The sequence below is a fragment of the Mirounga angustirostris genome, unplaced genomic scaffold (assembly GCF_029215605.1).
Source record: "Mirounga angustirostris isolate CCGP_5_RB_7025 unplaced genomic scaffold, mMirAng1.0.hap1 SCAF_4, whole genome shotgun sequence".
NCBI lineage: Eukaryota > Metazoa > Chordata > Mammalia > Carnivora > Phocidae > Mirounga > Mirounga angustirostris.
In genome coordinates this window covers 182,670,033-182,694,952 of record NW_026991712.1, presented here as the reverse complement: position 1 = coordinate 182,694,952, position 24,920 = coordinate 182,670,033, and the positions used below count along the sequence as shown (strand labels likewise).

The 24,920-nt window shown below is 41.1% G+C and overlaps 1 protein-coding gene across 7 annotated transcripts in view; it reads left to right on the top strand.

Annotated features, from left to right (window-relative positions):
- Positions 1 to 24,920, top strand: part of KIF1B (kinesin family member 1B) — a 142,535-nt gene that overhangs the window by 66,989 nt on the left and 50,626 nt on the right. For 6 of the 7 annotated variants that reach the window (XM_045898724.3, XM_045898727.3, XM_045898728.3 and 3 more), the window contains 7 exons: positions 2,477 to 2,556; positions 4,024 to 4,099; positions 7,586 to 7,665; positions 8,162 to 8,268; positions 9,262 to 9,345; positions 9,807 to 9,987; positions 10,117 to 10,189. In XM_045898724.3, the coding sequence (XP_045754680.2) occupies positions 2,477 to 2,556; positions 4,024 to 4,099; positions 7,586 to 7,665; positions 8,162 to 8,268; positions 9,262 to 9,345; positions 9,807 to 9,987; positions 10,117 to 10,189 (681 nt within the window). Of the gene's footprint in view, positions 1 to 2,476; positions 2,557 to 4,023; positions 4,100 to 7,585; positions 7,666 to 8,161; positions 8,269 to 9,261; positions 9,346 to 9,806; positions 9,988 to 10,116; positions 10,190 to 15,918; positions 21,277 to 24,920 lie in introns of those variants that run through there. The other variant, XM_045898731.3, reaches the window with a different exon arrangement.

Genomic DNA, 24,920 nt, shown 5'->3' with positions numbered 1-24,920 from the left:
CGTATTTGCCCTCTTACGGTCCTATGCAAAAGCATTTAGTACTACTCTGTTAGAGTTGTTTGAGTAACTTCTGTGGTGCTTACTGACCACTTGGTTCCTGGCCATCTCCCTCCTTGCTGAAATTGTATGGGTGTTTTTGGTTGCTGGCCCTCTAGCGTGGCACGTTGTTTCCTGTCTCAGCTTGGGAGGGGTACGTGCACTGCAGGCTAGATCTGTCCTCTTGGAGGCCACTGGAGAGATGCTGTTCAGGTAGCTGTTTGAGTCTTTCAGCCCCTGGGTGTTGGGAGAGTTAAATGAGAGCAATTTAGGTGGTTCTGTCTTTCCTCCCCACCTTCCCCACTCCCTCTGTTGACTTGTTCTGGCATCTACCCCTTTGTGACTGACCCTTTTCTGAACGAGTACCTATTCAGCGGCCCCCTTCATGGGAACCATACTGATGTTTCTACCTTTTCTAACTCGCTCATCAGTTTTCTCTTTGCCCTGCTTAGCTAGTTGTTCTTCACTGTCGTCATCATGATGCTCCCCTGTCTGTTTCTCCTGACTTCTGTACTCCTTTGCTTTTGCAGCTGCCGCCTGGAATTCTCACTCGTGGCTCTTTAACACGCTCCCATGCCTCCTTCCGGAAAACCGAATCGCAGACACCTTAGGATTGATTGTATTATGTGCTCACTGTTTCTTTCTTTGCAGATGATTATGTTTTCAGATCCCAGAGGCTTCTTACAATGGCCTGTTAAATAATCAAACAGTGAGCTCTTTTGTAAACTGTGCAGGGTTTTCATCCTGAATCACTAGTGCTGCTGTCATCAGAACTGGCATCTCATCACTCTTATGCTCCTGGCATCATCTTTGGGCTTTCTAATTTCGTCTCCATGACCAGATCTTCCTCTGCTTTTTGCATGTGTCTGTCCTCAGGTCGTCTTCCTCCCTCCATTTTTCACCGAGTTGATTTCCTACTTGTCCTTCATTCATCAGTCTGAGCGTCATTCTTATGCTCACGCATTCTCCAGCGACCTGTGAACACTTCAGTTCTAGCACGTGACACAGTGTTCTGTTGTTTTCTCCTGCCCTACCCATTCACAGTCTGCGAGCGCACTGCTCTGGCCACACTGTGGTTCCTGGAAAATGCCAGGCATTTCTTACCTCTTCCCTCACATGTTCATGTGGTAGCTCCTGCTTTGTCTCTGCTCACACAGAACCTTGTCAGCGAGCCCTGTTCTGACAACCCCATTCCAAATTGCTCCCTCATTTACCCCTTTCCCTTTCTTCCTTTTTCGCCAAGGCACTTGCCACTATCCCATGTACTGTATATTTGAATTATTGATTAAAATTGATTACATTCTTTACTAGAATGTAAGTCTCGTGAAATCAAGGATTTTTTCCCTGCCACATCCCTAGTTGCCTGAAACAGGGCTTAACATATAATGTAGTTCTGTATAATTATTGAATGAATGAATCATCAGTTACTTCTCTCTTCCTCATATACAGTAAACTCCCTGAGAGCAGGAAACATGTTCTTAATTTCTGGCATTCATAAAAACTCAGCGGGACACTGTCACTTCAGTGGCTATATGCCTTCGGCTGAGATTAATACTAACCCTTTCTCTTATCAGGTATTGGGTTGTGTTCAGAAGGGTGTTATGTTGTAGAGGAATTAAAATATTCATTTACCCTTCAGGTTTTTGACTGGGGCTTCTGCAAACAAAAGACAGATTAATAAGAGAAAAGCACACAAATTTATTTAATATAAGTTTTATGTGACATGGGAACCTTCATAAGGAAATAAAGACCCAAAGAAGTGTTAAAGCATTTTTTTTGCTAGGTTTGATAAAGAGGGAAGAGTTGTGGGAAATTATGATAGGACCTGGGGGGAACTTATCAATGCCTGTTTGTTCAGATTCCTCTTAGTGTTCTTCCATCTTTGGAGATGAGGATGCTCCTTTCCTCCAGGTGTAAGAAGGCTCCTCTCATGAGGGTCTTAAAACCTGCTTGAGGAGTTCAGAGTCCTTCCTGCAGAAACCATTTCTCAAATTACTTCAGCTTAAAATAGTCAATATGCCAAGATGCCATATTTTAGGGGAACACGTTCTGAGCCCCATCAGGCTATGGTGAAGTTATAGTGAAACAAAAGCAATTGTTTGGTGGCTTTATTCTTTTGTAGAAGTGGTTTTCAGAAATAGAGTCCTGCATTTGGGGATGTTAATGTTACTCCTCTTTCTACACACACACATATGCACACCCACTCCTTGGGCATTTTTATTAGGACTTAGGAGAATTTATATATCTAGGGCTGATTTAATGTTAGACCTAGTCTTCATGAATTTTATTGCACATAATATTAAGAAAGGAATAGAATCTCATTGTATTAGATTCTGCCTCATACCCACAAAGGGCATTGTGTGCTTCTTGCTGTCTTTCCTAGACATAGCGTGTTACATCATAAGGCTCTTCTTCACTTTAACTGTGGACTTCCTCTTAGGAATCGGAGAAGATCATTGCTGAGCTGAATGAGACCTGGGAGGAGAAGCTGCGTAAAACAGAGGCCATCAGAATGGAGAGGTCAGCAAGTTAAGCTCTCAGGGTTGTCTGCACATTCTCAGGGGAACTGGGATTCCTTTTATAGAAGGAGAAGTTGAGCTGGAAGTAAAAATGAAGGGCCCCCTTGCCAACCACAGAACAGAACAGAACTCAGCCTGCTCTAGGTCTTCCCCTAGCAGAGCTTATATAGTTAGACTACTCTAGGGAGTCCTGTGCTCATTACCATACTGCATCGTGTTCAGGGTCCATGTAAAATGGAAGATACTGAGGGATAGGGGTTTTTTTTTTAAACATTTCTTTTTAGGGTGGGGGGGGGGGCAGAGGGAGAGAGAGAATTCCAAGCAGACTCTACACCCAGCATGGAGCCCAATGCGGGGCTTGATCCCATGACCTAGAGACCATGATCTGAGCTGAAATCGAGAGTCAAGAGTTGGATGCTTAACTGACTGAGCCACCCAGGTACCCTGGGATAGAGTTTTTACTTTGTAAAACAACTGCCTTTGATAAAGGCCCAAATAATAAAGCTATCTGATGATTGTCTGAGTTATGTTTTATAGAACCTCTTTGGTAAGAGGTGAAGTAGTTTGAGTTGCAGACTTTTAAAATCCCTTTTCTACTTTAACCTCTCAGTTATCTACCTGAAGGTGAGCATAACCCAAAATAATACTTTTCCTCTTGGGATGAATATACATTAAAAGAAGGTCAGACTTGTCTTCCCCCTTCATGGAAGATGAGGTAGAAGTAAGTGCTGATGTATTGATGCAGTGGATGTATCAAACAATTAGAATATTCTTATTATAGGGATTTTTTTCTTTTTAAAGATTTTACTTATTTATTTGACAGAGAGAGAGAGAGCACAAGTAGGCAGAAAGGCAGGCAGAGGGAGAGGGAGAAGCAGGCTCCCCGCTGAGCAAGGAGCCCAACGTGGGGCTCAATCCCAGGACCCTGAGATCATGACCTGAGCCGAAGGCAGATGCTTAACCAACTGAGCCACCCGGGCGCCCCTCTTATCATAGGGATTTTAAGCTAAAATTCTTGAATCAATATGATGTTGGGCATGGGAGCATCACATTTGAGAAAATCACGCTTACAGACAGTCTTCATATATCCAAGTTACTTTCTGATTGCTTTCTTAGATTTTGAAGAAATGTTCTTTGAGTTAGATGTCTGGCCTTAAGGAATACCCGTCTTCCTTTTTTTTATATTAATAGACATATTATTTATGAATTACTGTCTGCCTCCAAAGTCAGATGAGACAAAGTTCTTATTTGGGTGAATTCAGCTTTACCTAACATGGGAACAGAACTTATTTTGAATGTGCTGTTTCCCTTAAATTCTCATGAATGACGGGATAGACAGATTTTTCACATTTGTATTACTAACACAGACAATAGTTTTTGCTTTGCATGCTTTACTTTCCAGTTCACAAGAGACTGATTTAATTGACATTTTGGTATTGGTATTCTGATGTGCTTGTTGTTTTTCTAGAGAGGCCTTGTTGGCTGAGATGGGAGTGGCCATTCGGGAAGACGGAGGAACCCTGGGAGTTTTTTCACCTAAGAAGGTAGGAACCTGTTGTGAAACTCAACCCAACAGAAGCACTTCCTGTTTGTCTTGGTCACTGAGGCACTTCTGGTCTTTCAGGGCTGGCCCCTCCTCCCTTCATTTTTATCTTGAGATTTGTCTTAATTTCAGACATTTCTGATTTCATCTTACAGTACAGGGGCAGTCTGTTTCTAAAATGCCTATCGTATTTGCTATTTACAAAATAAAACCCAAGGCAGTATAACTTCTGGTCATGATTCAGTATGTTTACTCATCTGCATTGTTGCTTTCTCTTAAATTCCCAGCCTCTCACCTCACATACCTTGCTTCAGTTTGGCTACTCTTTCTATGTAGATTTTCCCACAGATGCCAGCAGCCCTGATTTATAACTCTTTGGAAGCAATTTCAGCTATTCAGGTTTGTGTAGAAAAATACCACGCAAGTTTGTTTTTGTAGTTTGTGTTACAGACAACCATTATACTGAGTAAAGCAATTCCTGTCCTCACCCTTCTAGCCTCCTCTGCTCCTTTCTTAGGTTTTTTTTTTTTTAATGACTCCAATAGTACCCTCCCACTTACATAATCTTATAGTTGTTAGGTAGTAGATTCCTTGTAGCTAATTAGAATAGTAAGGTAGGTTTTGGTTTTTGGGTTTTTTTTGGTTTTGTTTTGTTTTGTTTTACTAAGTTGCTTCCTAGTTATTCTTAGATATTGGAAAACTGTTACAAATTATTTTTGTGTGCTTCTTATATGACAGTAATAGAACATATTTATTTATTTACAAAGCAGATATATTCATGCCAGTAATAAATGGTTCTTCATTTCAGATGACCCCAGCTTGCCTATCAGAGACTTACACATGTTCTGTGGGGTCTGATGATGATCTCTCTAGGTTGGCATAGAATGGGCAGGGGGGTTTCCATTTTTGTGTTTATGTGATAGGAAATATTCCTGGTTTTTGCTAGGATTCTTTAGGTTTGGTTTTTCTGTCAAGGTCACATAACTTTTTTTTAGGAATTCCATTGCATTATTTTCAACAAAGAAGATGGTTTTAAAGACATTTTTGGTACACGTCGTAGAACTGGAATAACAATAACAGTATTTTGTGTGTGTATTGCCAGCAGTCTGTGATTTTCAGTTTAATAGTGTTTCCTTCAGTAAGACATTATTTGTTGAGATAGTATACTTAGGATTGTGGAGATTTTAACAGTTACGGGTTTGATCAGATTTGTGCCTTTGTGTATATTGAAAGAGATTTTACAACGTCTTTGAGTGTTAAGAACTATATGGAAAATTTTTGTAACAACTTGTAAAACGATGGCATTTAACACAAGTCATAAATAATTTAAATAAGTGGTGTGATATAAACAGCACGGAATTCCACACTGAGATCTCTGTTTCCAAAGCTTTTTCTTACTTTAATTTTATGCATCTTGTTTTAACTTTCTAGACTTCCTCAGGAAAGGAAGGGATACACCACTGGCTACATCCAGATTCAGTTTTAGAACCTGTTTCTGATGTGTTAACTTGATTGTGGTAATCATTGCATGCACATTCGCCACCTTAAAGAAAAAAAAAACATGTTGTACAACCTAAATGTATACAATTTTTACTTATCAATCATACCTCCATAAAACTGGGTCGGGGGAAATACTTTTAAGGCAAGGGGCAAACAGACAAAACCTGTTTCCAGGATCTCCTTTTTCTGAGGCCAGTGTCCTAATGGGCTTTAAAGAACACTGCCCACAGAGGGACTTGACTTTCTCAAACCAGCAGAGCTCTTAGACTACAGAGGCAGATGCTGATGTAGAGTTTTTTCTAGTTTCTGTTTAATCATCTTTCTCTTCCCTGTTCTTAACCCTCTCATCTGATTCTTCTTTCATTTTTTCACATTTGCTGGCACTGTCTTGAGTAGATTTTGACCCCAAGACCATGTGACTTATTTTTGGATTCCAGTGGGGTATTTTCACCAAAGAAGGTTGGTTTTTCAAAGATTTTAGAAACATTAGAGTTAGATGAAGAAGATTTTTACAAGATGTGTATATTGTTGAACGTCAGTGATTTTAATTTCTCTTTAATGTAAAGACTAATAAACTAAAGACAATAGCTGAGACCATGGAAGAAGTGATAAAAATTATAGAGGGAAATGCCAGGGGATGTGGGGACTTTTTTTTTTTTTTTTAAAGATTTATTTATTTTAGGGGGAGGAGGGGCAGAGGGAGGTGAGAGAATCTCAAGCAGACTCCATACTGAGTGCAGAGCCCAGTGTGGGGCTTGATCCCACAACCCTGAGATCGTGACCCGAGCCAAAACCAAGAGTCAGATGCTCAACTGACTGTGCCACCCAGTCCCCCATTTTTTAAAGCAGTTTTATAGGGGCATCTGGGTGGCTCAGTGGGTTAAGTGTCTGCCTTTGGCTCAGGTCATGATCTCAGGATCCTGGGATCGAGCCCCGCACTGGGCTCCCTACTTGCCAGGGAGTTTGTTTCGCCCTCTCCCTCTGTGCCTCTCCCCCTGCTTGTGCTCTCTCTATCGTTCTCTCTCTCATGAATAAAATCTTGAAAAAAAAAAAAACAATTTTATAAAATAAATGAAAAGCATTTCTGGAGATTGTAGGAAGGGAAGATAATTTTCCCTCTACCCGTTTTAGTTCTTGGCTGAGAGCCCTGTAATAAAAGATTAATAAGAGAAAAACAAAAATAAACATATTAACGTGTCTGCCTCGTGTATGTGTGGGAGCTACCCAAGGGAAAGTGAGTGACTCCCCAAGATGGCTTAGAATTCAGACTTAAATACCATCCTAGTAGGAAAAGGCGAGTGGGGATGTAGGCCTCTCAGGAGGGAATAAATGATTTTCAGGAAAGATGAAGGGGCCCTTGGAAGAACAGATGGAAGGTGTGATCGTTTGTGACAAAGTCTGAGTGTGGTGTTGACTTCTGGTCTCCTTTCCTGGGATTCAAGTCCTTCCTCCCTGGTTAATGGACTCCCGAGGGGACATGGCAGCCGAGGCCATTTAGGAGGACCTGTCTTCAGGCATGAGAGGGGTTTCAAAGAAAGCCTCTCCCTGCATTTGCTGTTTTTCTGGTGCCTTCAGCTCAAAATAATCAGTATATCAAAGTGGCATATTTTGGGGTGGCATATTTTGTTACCCTTCAAGATTTTTGTCCAGATAGTTACAAAAATTATGATTAACCCATCCAGAGAATCGTCCTGTCCTTATTTTTCTTTTGTGTTCTTCATGCTTTGACCTTATCAAGAATTGGATCTTGTTCTTTATCCCTGAACTCCTGTTTTTAAATAGAATGTATTAGTGCAGTTTGAGAAGGCCTGAAGAGAGTGTTTTCTTTTTGTATGGAATTGCAGCTGGGAACTAGGAATAAAAGACATCCCTCTTCTAGGGACTGTGGTTAATCCAGGAAGCCACTGGCCCCCCTGTAGGTCACTGTTATTGTCACTGCCCACCCAGTGGTACTTGCTCCAAATTGATCATCTGTACCCTTTTTCAGACCCCACATCTTGTTAACCTCAATGAGGACCCACTAATGTCTGAATGCCTGCTTTATTACATCAAAGATGGAATTACAAGGTATATTTGTTTCTTTTGGTCACTTACTGTTTTCTGTTCTCATAAATGATTGAATAACTAAAAAGTTATTTGTTGAAAAATTGTAATGATTTGCTGTTTTTTGTGTCTGAAATAGTTACAAACTATCCTGTCTTCCCAAATTATGTAAGTGCTTTAGCCATCTGAACCAGTTAACATGTAGCTTTCCCTAAAAACCCTAAGTAAAAATTTTTTTTTCTAACTTCTTATATGAATTCATTAGGGAGATTAATTCACTCGTGTCTTTTTATAAAGCTGAGTGAGTTACATTGATGTATCCTTGCTCCTTGGTTTCTTATTCTAATGTAGGGAGGTTGATCATATGTGAAAATAAAATTTGCAGTTGAAAGCCTCTGATAAAAAGAAGCGATACCTTTTTTGTACATACCAAAGAATATTCTTTGGGAGAAAGAGGTTCATTGTTTTCAGTGCTTTTTGTGTCTGAATTTCCCTGGGAAACACTTTCTCTTGTGTTCAGGGTTGGCCAAGCAGATGCTGAACGGCGCCAGGACATCGTGCTGAGTGGGGCTCACATTCAAGAAGAGCATTGTATCTTCCGGAGCGAGAGAAACAACAGTGGGGACGGTGAGAGTTCCTGGCATTGCTTTTCCAACAACCTTTTCATTCTATATTACTAGAAATCCCCAGGGCTTGCTATTCCCTGTCTCTCTCAGTGATACTTTTTGTACAATCTAATATTTGAAAATGGAGAAACCTGGCCTGCTTACAAATGCAGGGACAGACATAGCTACTTTACATGAAAATAGCCTGGACAAAAGGAGCCCTTTTGTAACTGCCAAGAACTGAGCGGGACATAGGCAATTAGGCTTGGTCTTGAATGTTAATTATTTAATAGACAAGTAAGAAAGGAACAAATATCCTGGGTAGTGGGAGATTTGAAGGACCCCTAATCTTAACCCAGCATGTATTTTTTCTAGAAGGGAAGAAAAAGTCGGTCTTGATTTTTGTCTGGGTTACTAACAGAACAATAATCTAATGGTATTTTTGTGCTAAATGACTCATTCCTTTAATCAAAATATTAGCTGCTTTTGATCTTCTGTTTCTGGTTTAGTACCTATATCTTTTTTTTTTTTTTTTAAGATTTTATTTATTTATTTGACAGAGAGATAGCGAGAGCAGGAACACAAGCAGGGGGAGTGGGAGAGGGAGAAAGCAGGCTTCCTGCCAAGCAGGGAGCCCGATGTAGGGCTCGATCCCAGGACCCTGGGATCATGACCTGAGCCGAAGGCAGACGCTTAACGACTGAGCCACCCAGGCACCCAGTACCTATATCTTATACTTAAGATTTCTGATGGTTTTCAGTTTTATGGACTGATCTGTCACATATCACCAAAACGACCATTTCCCATCTTCTTCTGAGGTTTGTCACATTCATTTAAATGTTTCTCTTAGCCACATGGCTGGTTTTGATACCCTAAAATGAACTATTATATAGATGCTCTGCCACTTGGTTGGTTGCAGGAATGTATTCTAGTTACCCTGAATCTTCACAGTCATCTTCTTTCCATTGTTTTATTCCACTGGTTTGTGATGCTAATACTAGTTTGCTCTTCTTAGTTATTGTGACCCTAGAGCCCTGTGAACGCTCAGAAACCTACGTAAATGGCAAGAGGGTGGCCCAGCCCGTTCAACTCCGCTCAGGTGAGACTGGGAAAGTTGTTTTTTTGAAGTCCTTTGCTTTTTCCTTTTGTTTTTAAAGATTTTATTCATTTATTTGAGAGAGAGTGCACGCAAGTTGGGGGGAGGAGCAGAGGAAGAGGGAGGAAGCAGACTCCCTTGGGGCTCAGTCTCAGGACCCTGAGATCATGACCTGAGCCAAAATCAAGAGTTGGATGCTTAACCAACTGAGCCACCACTCAGGCGCCCCTGAGACTGGGAAAGGTTTGAAGTCTTTAGTAAAGAACACGTGGTTTGTGTGAGCAACTCTTTAATTTTTGACTCTTTGTTTAAAGATTGAAGTATGATAGCGTTAGGATTTCTGTTCTTGTAAAACCACAAAAGCTCTCTTTTTGCCTTAGGGAAATGAAGGGAGAGTGAGGTTATTACCTTAGATAGGTATACCTTTAAAAAATGGCTTCTTAACTCTTTCTGTTTTGTGCTAGGAAACCGTATCATCATGGGTAAAAACCATGTGTTTCGTTTCAACCACCCGGAGCAAGCACGGGCAGAGCGGGAGAAGACTCCTTCTGCCGAGACCCCCTCTGAGCCTGTGGACTGGACATTTGCCCAGAGAGAACTTCTGGAAAAACAAGGGATTGATATGAAGCAGGAGATGGAGAAAAGGTAATGCACAGATACGATGTGGCCCCCATGACTGTCACTTCTTTTAAACATGCAGTATGTAGCACTCATGAAACAGCCCAGAGATTGCACAGTTTGTTCTTTCCTCTCTTGTTTTTCTTTTCCTTCTAGACTTCAGGAGATGGAGATCCTATACAAAAAGGAGAAGGAAGAAGCAGATCTTCTCTTGGAGCAGCAGAGACTGGTAGGGGTCCCTCCTGAATCCTCGGTCAGGAAAGGGGCAGCTTGCTCTCATACCTTCCCTGTCCCACAGATGAGCACTTGCCCAGTTGCTTGTCCAGCTCTCATTGATGCCATAGGCTCTTCTCTCATTTACTTAATGGAGAATGAACTTACATCTCCTGGCAGCCTTAGCTTGAAAAAGTGTCCATAAAGGTACCCAGTTTTGTGCCTTTTGTGTGTTAAATCTTTAGTTCTAGCAAAACCAAGTGCTTTTTGAGGAGCTAGTGGGAGCTTTTCTGGTAGGCTTTACCTCTTGATGGTGGTTTTTGAGTACGCTGCAGTGGTGATTCTTTTAATGATAATTATATTGAATATTGAATTTAGTGAGTGTTTGCCTTGGTTTTGTTTCTGATCACCTGATAGTACTAATTCTCTGCTCTTGGGCTGACTTGGGGATTGTTCTTGTGCTGGGCAGACTTTTTTTTTCTTTTTCTTTTTTTAGTTAAACTGTGTCTAAAAGTGTTGCTGCACAGTTGCATGTGTTAATCCTTTTCTGTTCCCCTGCATGGAGTCTGAATTCTCAATAAGGGTCTCCGTGGCGTGTGGGATGACAGTGGAAGCAGGGGCTACACAGCAGCTCAGATAGTAGAAGGAAGCCTGGTTTCTCCGGGTTGAGAAAGATTTGGGTAAGCCGCTGAAAAGTTGGTTTGAGGTTGCAGCTTATAATGCTAATGGATTTAGCATTTTATGATGTAAATTGATTCTCTAAGTTTGATAGAAACTGAATCTCATGAATAAATAAGTTGACCCATTAGTTAGATTTTCATTTTTAAAGCCATCCAGCTTTGGTTAACAAAGCCCTGGTCATAAAAAGCTTCTTCTTGGCATTCATTTGATGTGTAAGGGAAAGGTATAATAAACCTTTGGGTACTGTGGATACAATTTAGGATTTTTTAAGACTCATAGGCTTCTTTTAAGATAAGGAGAAAGCTGTGATACTGGTTTCTTCCCTTAGCATAAAACATAGCATCTAAAATACTGTGTGTAAACTGCAGCCTTCTGGTCATGCTCTGCTTTGGAGAAGAGAGGCTGGTGCTAAATGGGCCAGAAATGGCAAAAGCAGCCTTTTTCAGGGCCACTCATTTCTTAGGCCTGGCAGTGGGTTAAACCAGTTAGTTTGTTGTCTTAGAAACTATAGTGAAGTCCAAGAAAGAATAAATCAGGTATTTGGGGCAAGATAATAGCAGTGTTCAAATCCCTTTATGAGGCCTAGTTGACATTTAGTTTTTAATGAAAACAGAAGGATTTGACTACAGTGTGATTAGGAGCTTGAAAGGTTTGTGACACATGAGGGGCCTTTTATCTTAATAATGTATAATCTAATAACATGCCTCTGATGGTCTGTGACAGATCAAATGAGGACAGGTGTCATTAAGCTGTATGTATCATTAACAGTAGTGCCTTGTATTTGTAGAGTGCTTTATAATTTACAGGGAGCTTTAACATCCATCTTTTTTTTTTTTAATTCCCAGAACAGCCCTCTTTGATAGGTGTGTATGTAAATAAAATGAGTAATATTACCTCCAATTTATAGTTGAGGAACCGAGGCTAAAAAATTCTGTCTTGCTCACTCTTAAGCACCTGTTAAGTCATGGGTCTGAGGCTTAATCCTGGGGCTTCTGAATTGCTTCCGTGTTCTTTCTGTCCAGTAAGAGCAGTGCTTCTTCACCAGCTAGCAGCCCTGTTAAAATGCAGGTGCTGATTCAGTAGGCCTAGGGTGGGACCTGAGAGTCTTCATTTCTAACGAGCTCCCAGGTGATGCCAGCACCGCTGACCCGAGACCAGCCTTTGAATAACCAGGTGAGAAAGAATAATGATGGCTGGTGCTCTCCATAACCAAGAGCTGATGATCATTCTTTGCTCTGAAGTAAAGATGATGACCATCAAATAAAGAGAAAGTAAATGTCTCTAAGACATATTTAGTTTCCAGGGGACATACGTAGCTTGCAAGTGATCAGGTTCTGGTTGTCATATGTTCTGTGTATCTGAAAGCAAGCTAGGATTTTCAAGAGCAGCTACTTAAAGCAAGAAGGTTGCTTTCCATCCCCCTAAGTCCAACTGTCTGTTCCACTCAGATTTCTTGTCCTCCAGAGGAATTGATTTCTAATGCCTTGGCCTGAAGAATATCTAGCAGTAACAATACTGAATGGAAGATGTATTTTTATGACCCTGTATTGGTCAGCCAACAGATACATTTTGAATGCACCCTATGAATAAACACTGAGAGGATATAAAGGAATAATTATTCAGTAAATATGTATTTAATATTATATGTAATCATTTTTGCATAATGACAACATTAAAAAACGGAATTCAGGCTCATGAGTTTTCTATTATGATAGTTCCCCAAACGCATCATATAGTCGCAGTGCTGAAACTTCTCTTCTAGTTAGTGCTCTATTACACACCCGGTCCTTTCTGTGCTTGCTTTTTCACCTATGTCTTGTAGGTATCTTCTTTCTTCTTTCTGCACAAGCTTCTTGCACAGTCTCTTCAGGAGGCCTTTGCATTGGGATTTAATGAAAACAGAAGCATCATTTAGTGACACGAATTGGCCAGACCTGAGGAGTAGTTTTTCCAACTCTGTAATAAGTGAATCTAAATATCTTTAAATCTTTTTTGACATGAGATAGGGTGTACATCTTGGCACATAAACTTTGCCTACGGAATTTTTAGTATCTTGGTCAGCATGTGATATGGGGGCTGTAAGCTGAACATATTCTACAAAGACAATATGGTAGTATTTTATTTTATTTTATCTTTTTTATTTATGGGGGCGTTAGGGAGGGGCAGAGGGAGAGAGAGAGAATCTTAAGCAGCCTCCACTCCCAGCACGGAGCCTGATGTGGGGCTTGATCTCAATGACCTAAGCCAAAATCAAGAGTTGGACGCCTATCTGACTGAGCCACCCAGGCGCCCCCAATGTGATAGTATTTTAAAAAGAATGAAAATTATGGCCACGTAATTTAATTGAGTTCCTTTGGATTTATGTAGATATTCTTATTTATTTATGTTTTATTTTAGAGTTTAAAGACCTAATCTCTGCCTCTCAAGCGTGATATTTTGAAAGCAGTGATTAGAGTATTTGTTATTTCGTAGATTAGGTAGTATTCATTTCATTCTTGAGCAATCTTTTTCTTTTTTCTTTTTTTTTTTAAGATTTTATTTATTTATTTGAGACAGAGAGAATGAGAGAGAGCGAGCACATGAGAGGGGGGAGGGTCAGAGGGAGAAGCAGGCTCCCTGCCGAGCAGGGAGCCCGATGCGGGACTCGATCCAGGGACTCCAGGATCATGACCTGAGCCGAAGGCAGTTGCCCAACCAACTGAGCCACCCAGGCGCCCCCATTCTTGAGCAATCTTAAAAGGAAAAGAAAAGAAGCTGGGGTGGGGATAGAGTGATAGTTGTCAGTTATGTGGGAACAGTCAGAGTATATTATGTTCTGTAAAATTAGTTTATACATACTGGCAGGAAAACCTTTTTTAGGAGTCAGACATATTTTTTTCTCTAATGTTTATTAATGTCCCCTTTTATCACTCAGATGAGACATTCTGAGGTTTAAACTAAAAATGAAAAAAAAATAGTGTAGAGTCCATAAATTTAACTCCATCTGCTTTTTGTTAAATTTTCAACTAGGTACAAATAATACAAATCAGCAGCTCCAAATTCAGGGACCAAATTATTGTCATTATTGTTAAAAGTTATTTTTTTTTTTAAGATTTTTAAAATTTATTTATTAGAGAGAGAGAGAGAGAGCGCAAGAGGGGGTAGGGTTAGAGGGAGAAGCAGACTCCCCGCCGAGCAGGGAGCCTGATGCGGGACTCGATCCCGGGACTCCAGGATCATGACCTGAGCCGAAGGCAGTCACTTAACCAACTGAGCCACCCAGGCTCCCAAAAGTTATTTTTTAGAAACAACTGTACATAGGAATCTTTGGCCTAGAAAGCAAAATACTATTTACTAGAGATAATTTTGGTAATCACAGCCAAGTAAAAGAGAGTATTAAGATTTTTTTTTTTTTTTAACTAGATTATCCTGAACTACTCTTCTAAGTGGATAGTTTCTTTTCCAAGGAACTTTTATTTCCTGAATAGAAATTCTTCCTTAAGCCTTCCTTAATTCCATAGGGAATTCTAAATCTAACATAGTTTTTGTGTAGATCCAACAGTGCTTTCATGTCATGAAGATGTGCTTGTGTTATTTAAGAACAATTGATTATTATCCAGATAGCCCTTGAAGACTAGTTAGTTGGGCAGTCAGGCTGTGGTTTTGTTTTGTTTTAAGATTTATTTATTTATCTGAGAGAGAGTGAGAGAGCAGCAGAGGGAGAGGGAAAAGCAGACTGCCCTCTGAGTGGGGAGCCCGACTCAGGCCTCAGTCGCAGGACCCTGAGCGAAAGGCAGAAGCTTAACCGACTGAGCCACCCAGGCGCCCCTGGGCTGCCGTTTTACTTGGGCCTAAAACAGAAGTAAACAGCAGCCTGACTGCCCAGCTAAAGTTTTTGAAAATGAGGTAAAGTGCAAACATAGCTGGAAAGACAGAATTAGAGACAGCATTTTAAAGTGGATCTATTTTACCTAAGCAGAATATAATCTGTTTTATGTGCTGATAGGTAGAGTTGTCACTTCAAGTGATACTCCTCAAGTAGCTAGAAATGCCATGGGTTTTCATAGAAAACATCTTTAGGTCATATTTATTAAAATATTACTTGGGGAATTTTAAATGATGTTTAATGGAAGTATATTTGCCTAGCTTAATTTATGTTCTGGAAACTTCTTAAAATTTTGGAGGTGAAGTGTTTATTGGTTTAAGTGTGTGAAAACAAAAAAGCAGACCCACTATGAGGATCCTTTTTTTATGCTTCCTTGTTCTCTGGATAACAAATGTTAGTTGTACAAATGTAGCACATCAATTTAGCATGACAGGAAAATAGTAAATCCAGTATATGCTCGTGGAAGGACTAGTTTCAAAACTCACTTGTCTTCTAGAAAAAAGTTTGGTTGATAAGAACCCCATGTGGTCTGCTGATAGGGATTCATTTTTAACATCATCCCTGTTTGACTGCTTCTTTTTCTACCTTCTCCTCTTCTAACTTTTTTCTAGGGCTGCTCTTTTTAGTAAAGCTAAACAAAACGTGGCATCCTACAGCCTTACTAACCTTTGTTAATCCGCCTGCTCGTCACATCTTGTATGGCATCTGTGCTCACTCATGGGGGAAAGAGTTTCTGGAAGAAGCAACAGCAATAACCAAGGCAAATGTGGGGACATGGCTGCATGGGGCGTTAGCATGTGTGGGCCGTAGGTTTTACTGCAGTTCCGCAGGATGGTGGAGGTGTTACTTCACAGCATTTGGTTAATAACTTCACATGACCTTAGAGGGAAAGGTCACCGTATCAATCCTGCTAAGAAATTGGATTGCAGATTTCATCACTTAAGCCAGAAAGTGGGAATTCGCATTAACGAATCTTTATATTAATGACCTATATATACATAAGTTTTGATAAACTTACACACCACTTAGGGGGTTTTTTGTTTTATCTTTTTTTTTTAAGTTTTATTTACTTATTTTTTGGTTTTGGTTTTAAATTTGGTTAAGGCTTTTTTACTTGTTTTTTCTTCAATTTGATTTTCCTTTTTTACATTTTAATTTTGGTTATTTTGGGGCCATTTTTTGATTTTGTTTTTCCAAAGGACGCGGATTCTGATAGCGGGGACGATTCTGACAAGAGGTCCTGTGAAGAGAGCTGGAAACTGATTACTTCTCTGAGAGAAAAGCTACCTCCCAGCAAGTTGCAAACCATTGTTAAAAAGTGTGGCCTCCCTAGCAGTGGGAAGAAACGAGAGCCAATTAAAATGTATCAAATCCCCCAAAGAAGGCGCCTGAGTAAAGATTCCAAGTGGGTCACCATCTCAGATCTTAAGATTCAGGCCGTAAAAGAGATATGCTACGAGGTTGCGCTCAACGATTTTAGGCACAGTCGGCAGGAGATTGAAGCCTTGGCCATTGTTAAGATGAAAGAGCTTTGTGCCATGTATGGGAAGAAAGATCCCAATGAGCGGGACTCTTGGAGGGCAGTGGCCAGGGATGTGTGGGACACTGTCGGTGTAGGGGATGAGAAGATCGAGGACGTGATGGCCAGTGGAAAAGGCGGGACTGACGTAGACGACCTCAAGGTTCATATTGACAAACTGGAAGATATTTTGCAAGAAGTAAAAAAGCAAAATAACATGAAGGATGAGGAAATAAAAGTCCTAAGAAACAAAATGCTCAAAATGGAGAAAGTCTTGCCACTGATCGGATCTCAGGAACAGAAAAGCCAAGGAAACCACAGAGCAAAGGAGCCTGTTGGTGCTGGTGTCAGTAACAAGTCTGAAAATGATGGAAGCAGAGGGGACAGTGGAGAACTTGGGAAAGAGGAGCGCGTTTCCCAGCTGATGAACGGGGATCCCGCTTTTAGACGCGGACGTCTGCGCTGGATGAGGCAAGAGCAAATCCGCTTTAAGAATCTGCAACAGCAGGAGATAGCAAAACAGCTGCGTAGGCAGAACGTACCTCATAGGTTCATCCCTCCTGAGAACCGCAAGCCCCGGTTCCCCTTTAAGAGCAACCCTAAACACAGAAACTCTTGGAGCCCTGGGACTCATATCATCATAACAGAAGATGAGGTCATAGAGCTTAGAATCCCAAAAGATGAAGATGGAAGGAAAGGAAGTAAAGAGGAGAGCCAAGAAAAGGGGGGTAGAGCAACTTCTAAGGATCCCCAGTTACCATGGGGCTCTCAGGGCACACGAAGTCAAGAGCACATCCAAGTTAGCAAGCAGCATATTAACACCCAACAACAGCCACCTCAGTTACGCTGGAGAAGCAATTCTCTCAATAGTGGCCAACCGAAAAGTACGCGCGGCCAGGCATCTGCCTCCTCAGAATCATTAAATTCCCACAGTGGTCACCCCACTGCCGATCTGCAGACTTTCCAGGCGAAGCGCCATATTCACCAACACCGTCAGTCTTACTGTAATTACAGCACTGGAGGTCAGTTAGAGGGCAGTGCAGCCAGTTCCTTTCAGAAGCAGACGGACAAGCCCAACCACTGTAGCCAGTTTGTGACACCTCCAAGGATGAGGCGCCAGTTTTCGGCACCCAATCTCAAAGCTGGTCGAGAAACCACAGTATAAATTACTGGACAAACTTGAAATCTTGGTGGAGGAAATAGGCAATGTTAGCTCATGATTTGAGTTGGTTCTAGCCTTGGCCTTGAGTTTCTACTCTTTACATTATGGTTTTAATGTTGCGTTCCTACAAATCTTAACTGATTTTAATATTGTTAAAACATAAAACACTGGTAGACAGTTCAGCACCTCCCTTTTGTTTGTATGCCACAGTTGGGCAGTTTCTGGAATTTTGGACAAAACACTGAGACCTCCCTTATTTTTCTGAGACTTTCCTCCTTTCTTGATAATACACTTACACAGACTGATCTTGTTTTGGTGTAAGTTTCTTATGTTTTTATAATGCCTGGGAACTGATCTGACACCCAGAAAGCCCTGCCTCTTGGTTTATGCAGACATTAAAAGGGGGAATTTGATACGCAGAATTTAAGTGTCTGTTATTTCCCCATAAATGTTAGACATTAGTTTAATAACATTCAACTGTGTGGACACAGCTTTGGATTTCTCATCCATGTCTGTTCCTGTCTAAATATAATTGGAATTTTCATAAGCCAGAACTAAATGTCTTTGGACATATAGTACACAGCTTTGCATCCTTCCACAGAACTTCCCCATCTTCTTTTTCTACCATATTTTACATAGAACTGATTCAGTGGGTTTGTTTGTGTTTTTCTTTTGAATGTATCAGTATGTGTATGAAATTTGTCATAATACTGAAATCTTTAAATTGGCACCGTTTCTGGATTTGTTTGTAGTTTGCTTTTTGAAGTTTAACATACCATTTCTCACATACACACACACACACTCACATTCTGAACCATTCACCAAAATCATGCCAACAGAAACGCCAACAAAACACTTGCATGGCGCTTTGAGCAGTGTGTGTAAGTTCACAGGGAGCTTATTTGGTGGAGAGGGAAGAGGTGGGACGTGGGGAGAAGGCCACAGCGTATGGCTCTGTGCTGTTTATTCTTAGTAGATGATGAGATCATGAAATAAGTTAACTCTGGTTGGATTGAGAATAAAGGAGATGATGTATAATAAACTATTCTTTGCGTACAGTAGTAATGCTCACAGATGCTCAAGCAAGGAGAGAAGTCCTGGTGAACATTAATTGTATCAATACCTCATTTTACCGTGTCGTGGTCTCAGTTTGCCTCACTGGAGAATCCACTAAAAAAGATGGATATTAATGGGAAGAAAAGAATAGTTTTCTACATCCTTCCTCATCTCTTGAACTATTCAGCAACTTCTTTAAGAGGCGGTGCGAAGAGCCAGAGAAGTCTGGGACACTGCCTGACTTCGTGATGACAGCTCCTCTAAGTCACGGAGTCACCTGCCCAGCACTTGGCTTCCAGACGGTGTAGAATTGCAGCCAACATAGCGAGTGGCATTCAAGGAAGCCTTTAAAGATTGTGATTATATGGTTTTCTTTTCCTTTGCGTGTGGGCTCTATGCCTTACTAGAACACATTATTTTAATCATAGTATTTTTTTTTAATTTTTAATTTTTTTTTTTGCTTCTAAGAAAATGCTTTCTTAATGCACAGAAAGTTGCTTCTGATTAACTTTGGGGATATTTTTGCTTTCATAGCTAGAACGGTTCTAGTCTTTAGCTGAGGTTTTATGGCAGATTAGACAGATTAGGCAGATTAGGGTGAATGATGTTTGTAATGGGTGGATTTAAATTGAGACAATCTCCTGTACCATGTGGTTTGAATGAACTCACCAGGCTATTTCAGATCAGTCACTTCAGTGCATCTTGTGTAAGCCCCAGTTGTTGTTCTTTATGATTCTTAGAAACAGATATATTAATTGTTCCTTTCTCGCAAAAAAATTCGTTTTCTATGACAGGTTTCCCCTGCTTTCCGAAAGAGAGTGTTTCTGTGAAACTTTTCATAAGCTGAAAATGGTGTAAAGTGAAGAAGCCATTATTATCAATTTATATGGAAAAAATTTTTGAGGGTTCCCAGACTCAAAGAAAACCACCTCTCCTAGGCTTTTCTGATACCTTATGACACATCTTGCTGACGGATGTGCAAAATAAATTGAGATAAAGCCCAGATGCTCACAGACACAGTTCAGAGCTCTGGCGGCTGGACGCTGACACGCTGTGTGTGTTTCCCGGGAAGGAGCTTGGTGGGGCCACTAGCTGCCTGGGATGTGCATGCTACCTCTAAACTGGCTCGCTGCAAAACACACACACACACACACACACACACACACTCTAAGTGCAGTTTTTCGTAAAAGCAAAAATCCTCTTTGGACTTCTTTCAGGTAGCAAAAACAGGTACTAACGTGGGTCTTTCATAGAAGCAAAGTGGCCTAACACACACTTTCGAGATGCAGGGGATACCTGTATTAATATTAGTAATAATTAACTCCACTTTCAACTCAGTAGCAAAAGTGGGCTCTCATTTCCCTAACTTGAGATACCATAGGATAGTATTTTCGTTTTTATGGTGGCCTTTTAATCTTATTATGAGCAGGTGCCTCCCTTTCCCGATAAACAACAGGAGTGAGTTTCTACTGGTAATCAGGTGACATTATAGAATGGAAAGTAATCAGCATTTGCATTTACAAATGTGGGTTGTGGTAAGCACTGTGCCCACACTGATATTCCAAAGAATTAGGTTTGTGTTTGTGCTTCATCTGCTGATCTAGGTGCCCTTGAATTGCTAAAATGTTTAGATCTCTAAAGGAGCCCTTAATTTCAGATGACCAGAAAGAAATGAACCAGGGTTTGATTGATTGCCACATGTGTGCCCTCCTGCATTTCAGAGCAGATGCTTGTCTTAGAAGATAACTTTGGGTAAATGTGAATAAAAGGACTTCATTGACTTTTTTTTTTACTAAATAAGCTCTTAGTGCCATGCTTTTGTGAGCTATTGGTATAGCTTATATTTTTTTGTTTTTAAATTTGACAGGATCTCTCCCTAAGCCTAAATACTACATGACCAAAGAGAAATGGTCATCATTAAACCGTTATTATATTATTGAAGTATTCATAGCTATTATAGAAAAATGGGGAAAGTGTGCTGCTGAAATTATATGATCTGAAAATTATGGAAATGTGAAGGAGTGTTAATTAATTAGTGTAATTTTGTATGCCACAGTGGTATTCCCTGAAGAGTTAAAGACATTCTGTTCATCTAATAAGTCTAAACCAAAGGGCTTTTCCTTTATTTTTGCCTCTAATTCTTTCTAGCACTTCAGATTGTTTGCTTCATTCACTGAAAATGCAATGACTGGGGATTGTTTATTCCATTGAAGTGACTTGAAGTGACCTCTTGTGCTTTAGGTGCAGGTTGATGCTGAAAATAAACACAACACAGCACAGAGTTTGCCACACTGATGTCTGCATTAAAGGCTGTCAGACTACAGGAAGTTACATAGATTTCCTCTGGTCAGCTGCTGTAACCTGTGCCTGACTGGTCCTTTGTAGACTTGCCTTAATGATTTGTTCAAAAGCCTGGGAGGAGGGGAAGCTGCCATGTCCTGGTGTGAAAATGTCCCGTAGTGAAGACCCCTTCTCGGATACAGTGTAGAGCCAACATCTGTCCTAAACTGTCAGAGCCAGAGTCCGCATTATGAGCAGTTTTCGTAATTGTCCAGTTTATGTCATTTTTCCAAGATTTCAAAATCTGCTCTACATACTTAGTTTGAACCGCTCTAGGTTGTGAAATGTATTGGTTTCCTGCCATCATTACTGTAAAAAGAAGTTGTGAATCTTGTTAATGAACTATGGATTTCTCCCCCAATTTCTAAAATAAAATGCTTGAAGATTGTCTTTGAGTGTAAGATCTACCTTTTCAGAAAGGGAGAGTTAGTTTGTCATGTTAGAAAATAAAGTCCTTGTTCAATAAAAGCTGAAACCATCTTTTAAGAGTGTGATTTCTCTCTGATGTGGGAAGAAGGAAAAGTGAAACAGGGTGGTGCTGATTAAGTCTGGTCTTGACTTTTATTTATTCCTTTTTAATTGGAAGATGGTTGCAAACCAAATCTTTTTTTCTTAATATATTTCTGCATGAACTTGATTCATTTAAAGCTTTTGCTTCTGTTCCCTTTTCTGTTTATCAAAATTCTATCTTAGAAGGGATCTTTAACCCCTACTTTATGCCACATTTTATTTGAATAAAAACTTGTCTAGTATAAGTTGAGTTTATCTTAGCTGTATTTTTTATCTTTTAATCATATAATCTGAAAGTTTTTAAAATGAAATAGTATAGTTCCCTTCACATGGATAGAAACTGAATTTCTACAAAGCTTTCAGTAAGTCCGTTTAGCTTCTCTTTTTACCCTTAATCGCTGCTCTTCTCCACCTGGAGTATTTGTGGTGTGCTGGAGGTGACACAGGATAAAGCAGAAGAGTTTTCTGGAGTGGGTCATCAGTCTTAATGATCATTTGGACATGACATTGTTTTTTATATTGAAAAATGACACAATCATGTATTATGGAGTAGAATACAAAATCTACATGAGTCTCTTTTTTCCCCCGTGAGTTTATGATATGAAATTTGGAACTTGAGAAAAATGTTATATGTGGATTGGTCTGCTTCAGGCCTTATACTCTGTCCCTCAGGGTACTTTGTATTTCTTTGCTATTGGAGAAACTGGTGGAAAAGTTGCCAAGATCTGACTGACCATTTCTAGGGTGACACAGATGATTCCAATGTAGTATGAGGTGTGCAGTGATAGTCATGTGCACAGGGGGAGAGTGAGGAAAGGTGTTTGAAGGAGGAGGCCCTGAGCCAAGAGCAGAGTCCCAGAGTACAACTGGGAATTTATCCAAATGAAGAATGGCAGGGGGAGAGAAGCAGCATATGTCAGGTCCAGCGAACTGGGAGTACCTGCGAGTAACCCGCGGTGGTCAGCACAGCAGCTGTGTGCCAGGGAGAGGTAACAGACAAGGTCCACATCGTGGCATGCTAAGGAGTGGGGATTTTATCATGAGTGTGATGGGAAGCTACTAAGTGATTTTATACAGGGGGATTGCATGATTAGATTCACCTTTTAGTAATGGTTAAAGCTTGAGTTGGAAGGAGGCAAATTCAGAGCCCCGTGCCTCAGTTGGGAAGTTGCTGTATGGACTAAAAGAGAAACAATACTTTCCAAAGGCAGGGACAAAGGAGAGAGGGAAAGTAGAATCAACAAATCAGTTTGTGGGTGGGATAAACCCTGTATGTATGACCGGAAAGGTGATGAATGCCCTCACTTGGATCATGGTTGGAAAGTAAGTGAGACCAAGATGGCCCTGGGGGACTGGGAGAAAATAGGAGCCACTCACTCTAAGAATAGGTGTTGTGGGATCTCTGGAGGGAGAGGTCTGACTGAGGCTGCGTCCTCACCATGCCGCAGGTGGGGAGCAAGGTTAGGCATTGACAAGAACTGGGGCGTGGATACCTTCCTTCCGGCTATTGCTTGCTAATTATAATCTACCATTAAAAGAGGAAGGCAATATTAGCAAAAGGAGCCAAGTCTCTAATGTCAAAAACAGACCCAACCAGAAACCCTAGAATGGTGACATTGATTTCACCTTAAATGCCACTTCCTCGGAGATGCTCCAGTGTGGCGCTAGTATCTTTTCCTGAGAGTGCTCTTCCTACCTTGTCTCTTTGCTTCTGTTCTGGACCCTAAGCCACTGTCCGCATAGCAACCAGCATCATCTTGTGTGAAAACAAAAATCAGATCCTATCAGTGGCCTCTGGTGGCTTCCCGTTGTGCTTTGAACTCTAACCTTCTTACCGTAGCCTACGGAGTGTTCCGTGTTCTCGCTGCTTGCCTGCCTCTCTGACTTCATCTCTTAACATTCCCACATGGCAAGCACTTCAGACTTTTTGTTCCTTGAACATGCCAAGTGTGTCCCCACCTCTGGGCTTTTGCACTTCCCCAACACTCGAGTCCTGCCTCATCATGTATGACTCCTCTTCAGACCTGCACTCGAAGGCACATCTCCTGCCCCAGCCCACGCCAGGCCAGCTCTCACAGGTTAATAATGACAGCCTGTCTTTGTGCTTGTTTGGTTCTTCCATGGGAACATAAACTCACCTAGAATAAATGCCTTACCTATCCTGTTAGCTCCACTGTTCCTCAGTACACATTATCCAGAAGGGTGGTTCTGAAACTGATGTGCATCAGAATTCCCTGGGGGCTCATGAGAATAGAGATGGTTGGGCCCACCTCAAGAGTTTCTGATTCGGGAGGTCTGGGGTAGGGCCTGATCATTTGCATTTCTTTCTTTTTCTTTTATTATTATTTTTTTTTTTTTAGAGAGAGAGAGATGGGGGAGGGCAGGGGCAGAGGGGGAGAGGGAAAGAGAATCCTAAGCAGGCTCCACACCCAGTGCAGAGCCTGACTCGGGGCTTGATACCATGACCCCGAGATGATGACCTGAGCTGAAATCAAGAGTCAGACACTTAACCGACTGAGCCACCCAGATACCCCATAATTTGCACTTCTGGTAAATTCACAGGTGATGCTGATGCTGCTGGGCCAGCATCCACCTCTGAGAACCACTGATCTAGAATGGGGGGTTGGCAAACCTTTTATGTAAAGGGTCAAATAGTGAATATTTTAGGCTCTGTGGGTCCCATGGCCTCTGTTGCAACTGCTCAGCTCCACTGTTATAGCTGAATAGCAGCAGTATGCAAAGGAATGAGTGTGGCTATGTTCCAGTAAAAATTTTACTTACAAAAAATAGGCAGGGGACTAGATTTGTCACAGAGGCTGTAGTTTGCCCACCCTGATTTAGAAGATAGTCACTTTTGAGGACTTCCACTAGAAGCTTAGTGCATTTCTATGTATCTGATCTAGAAGACAGATAGGCACCAAATGCTGGTGATTCCATGGTGAATGGCAGATCCCTAGCCTTGGGAAGTTCACAGTTGTGGACAAGATAGCCATTAGATGAATAGTCACACCAGTAGTTACAGGGTATATTTGTGACAAATGCTATGAGGGAAAATGCTATGAGGTGTGCTGAAAGTTTACAACCAGGAGACTCTGGTAATGAAAGGTGGCCTTTCCTTGCTCTCAGCTGATGACCTCCATTTTGCTGCACTGAGAAAAAGAATTGATCCTAAGAAAACTTCTTTTCTGCCCACTTCTAGTTTGTGCATCCATCATGCATCCTTCCCTCCTGATGGTGTTTGGACTCGCCTTGCTCCTACCTTAGCCCCACCCATTTTCCCTGCATTTTATCCTCCGTCACCTTCTCAAGAACTCATCATGCATTTACCCTTCTCTTGAACACTTCCATTCAAGCACAGCTTTGTTTTGCCACTTACAAAACACTCCCATGTTGTCTGAGAGCCGCCACCATTCCATTTCTCTGTTACTTTTTTTTTTAAAGATTTTATTTATTTATTTGACAGAAACACAGCGAGAGAGGGAACACAAGCAGGGGGAGTGGGAGAGGGAGAAGCAGGCTTCCCGCCGAGCAGGGAGCCTGATGCGGGGCTCGATCTCAGGACCCTGGGATCATGACCTGAGCCGAAGGCAGACGCTTAACGACTGAGCCACCCA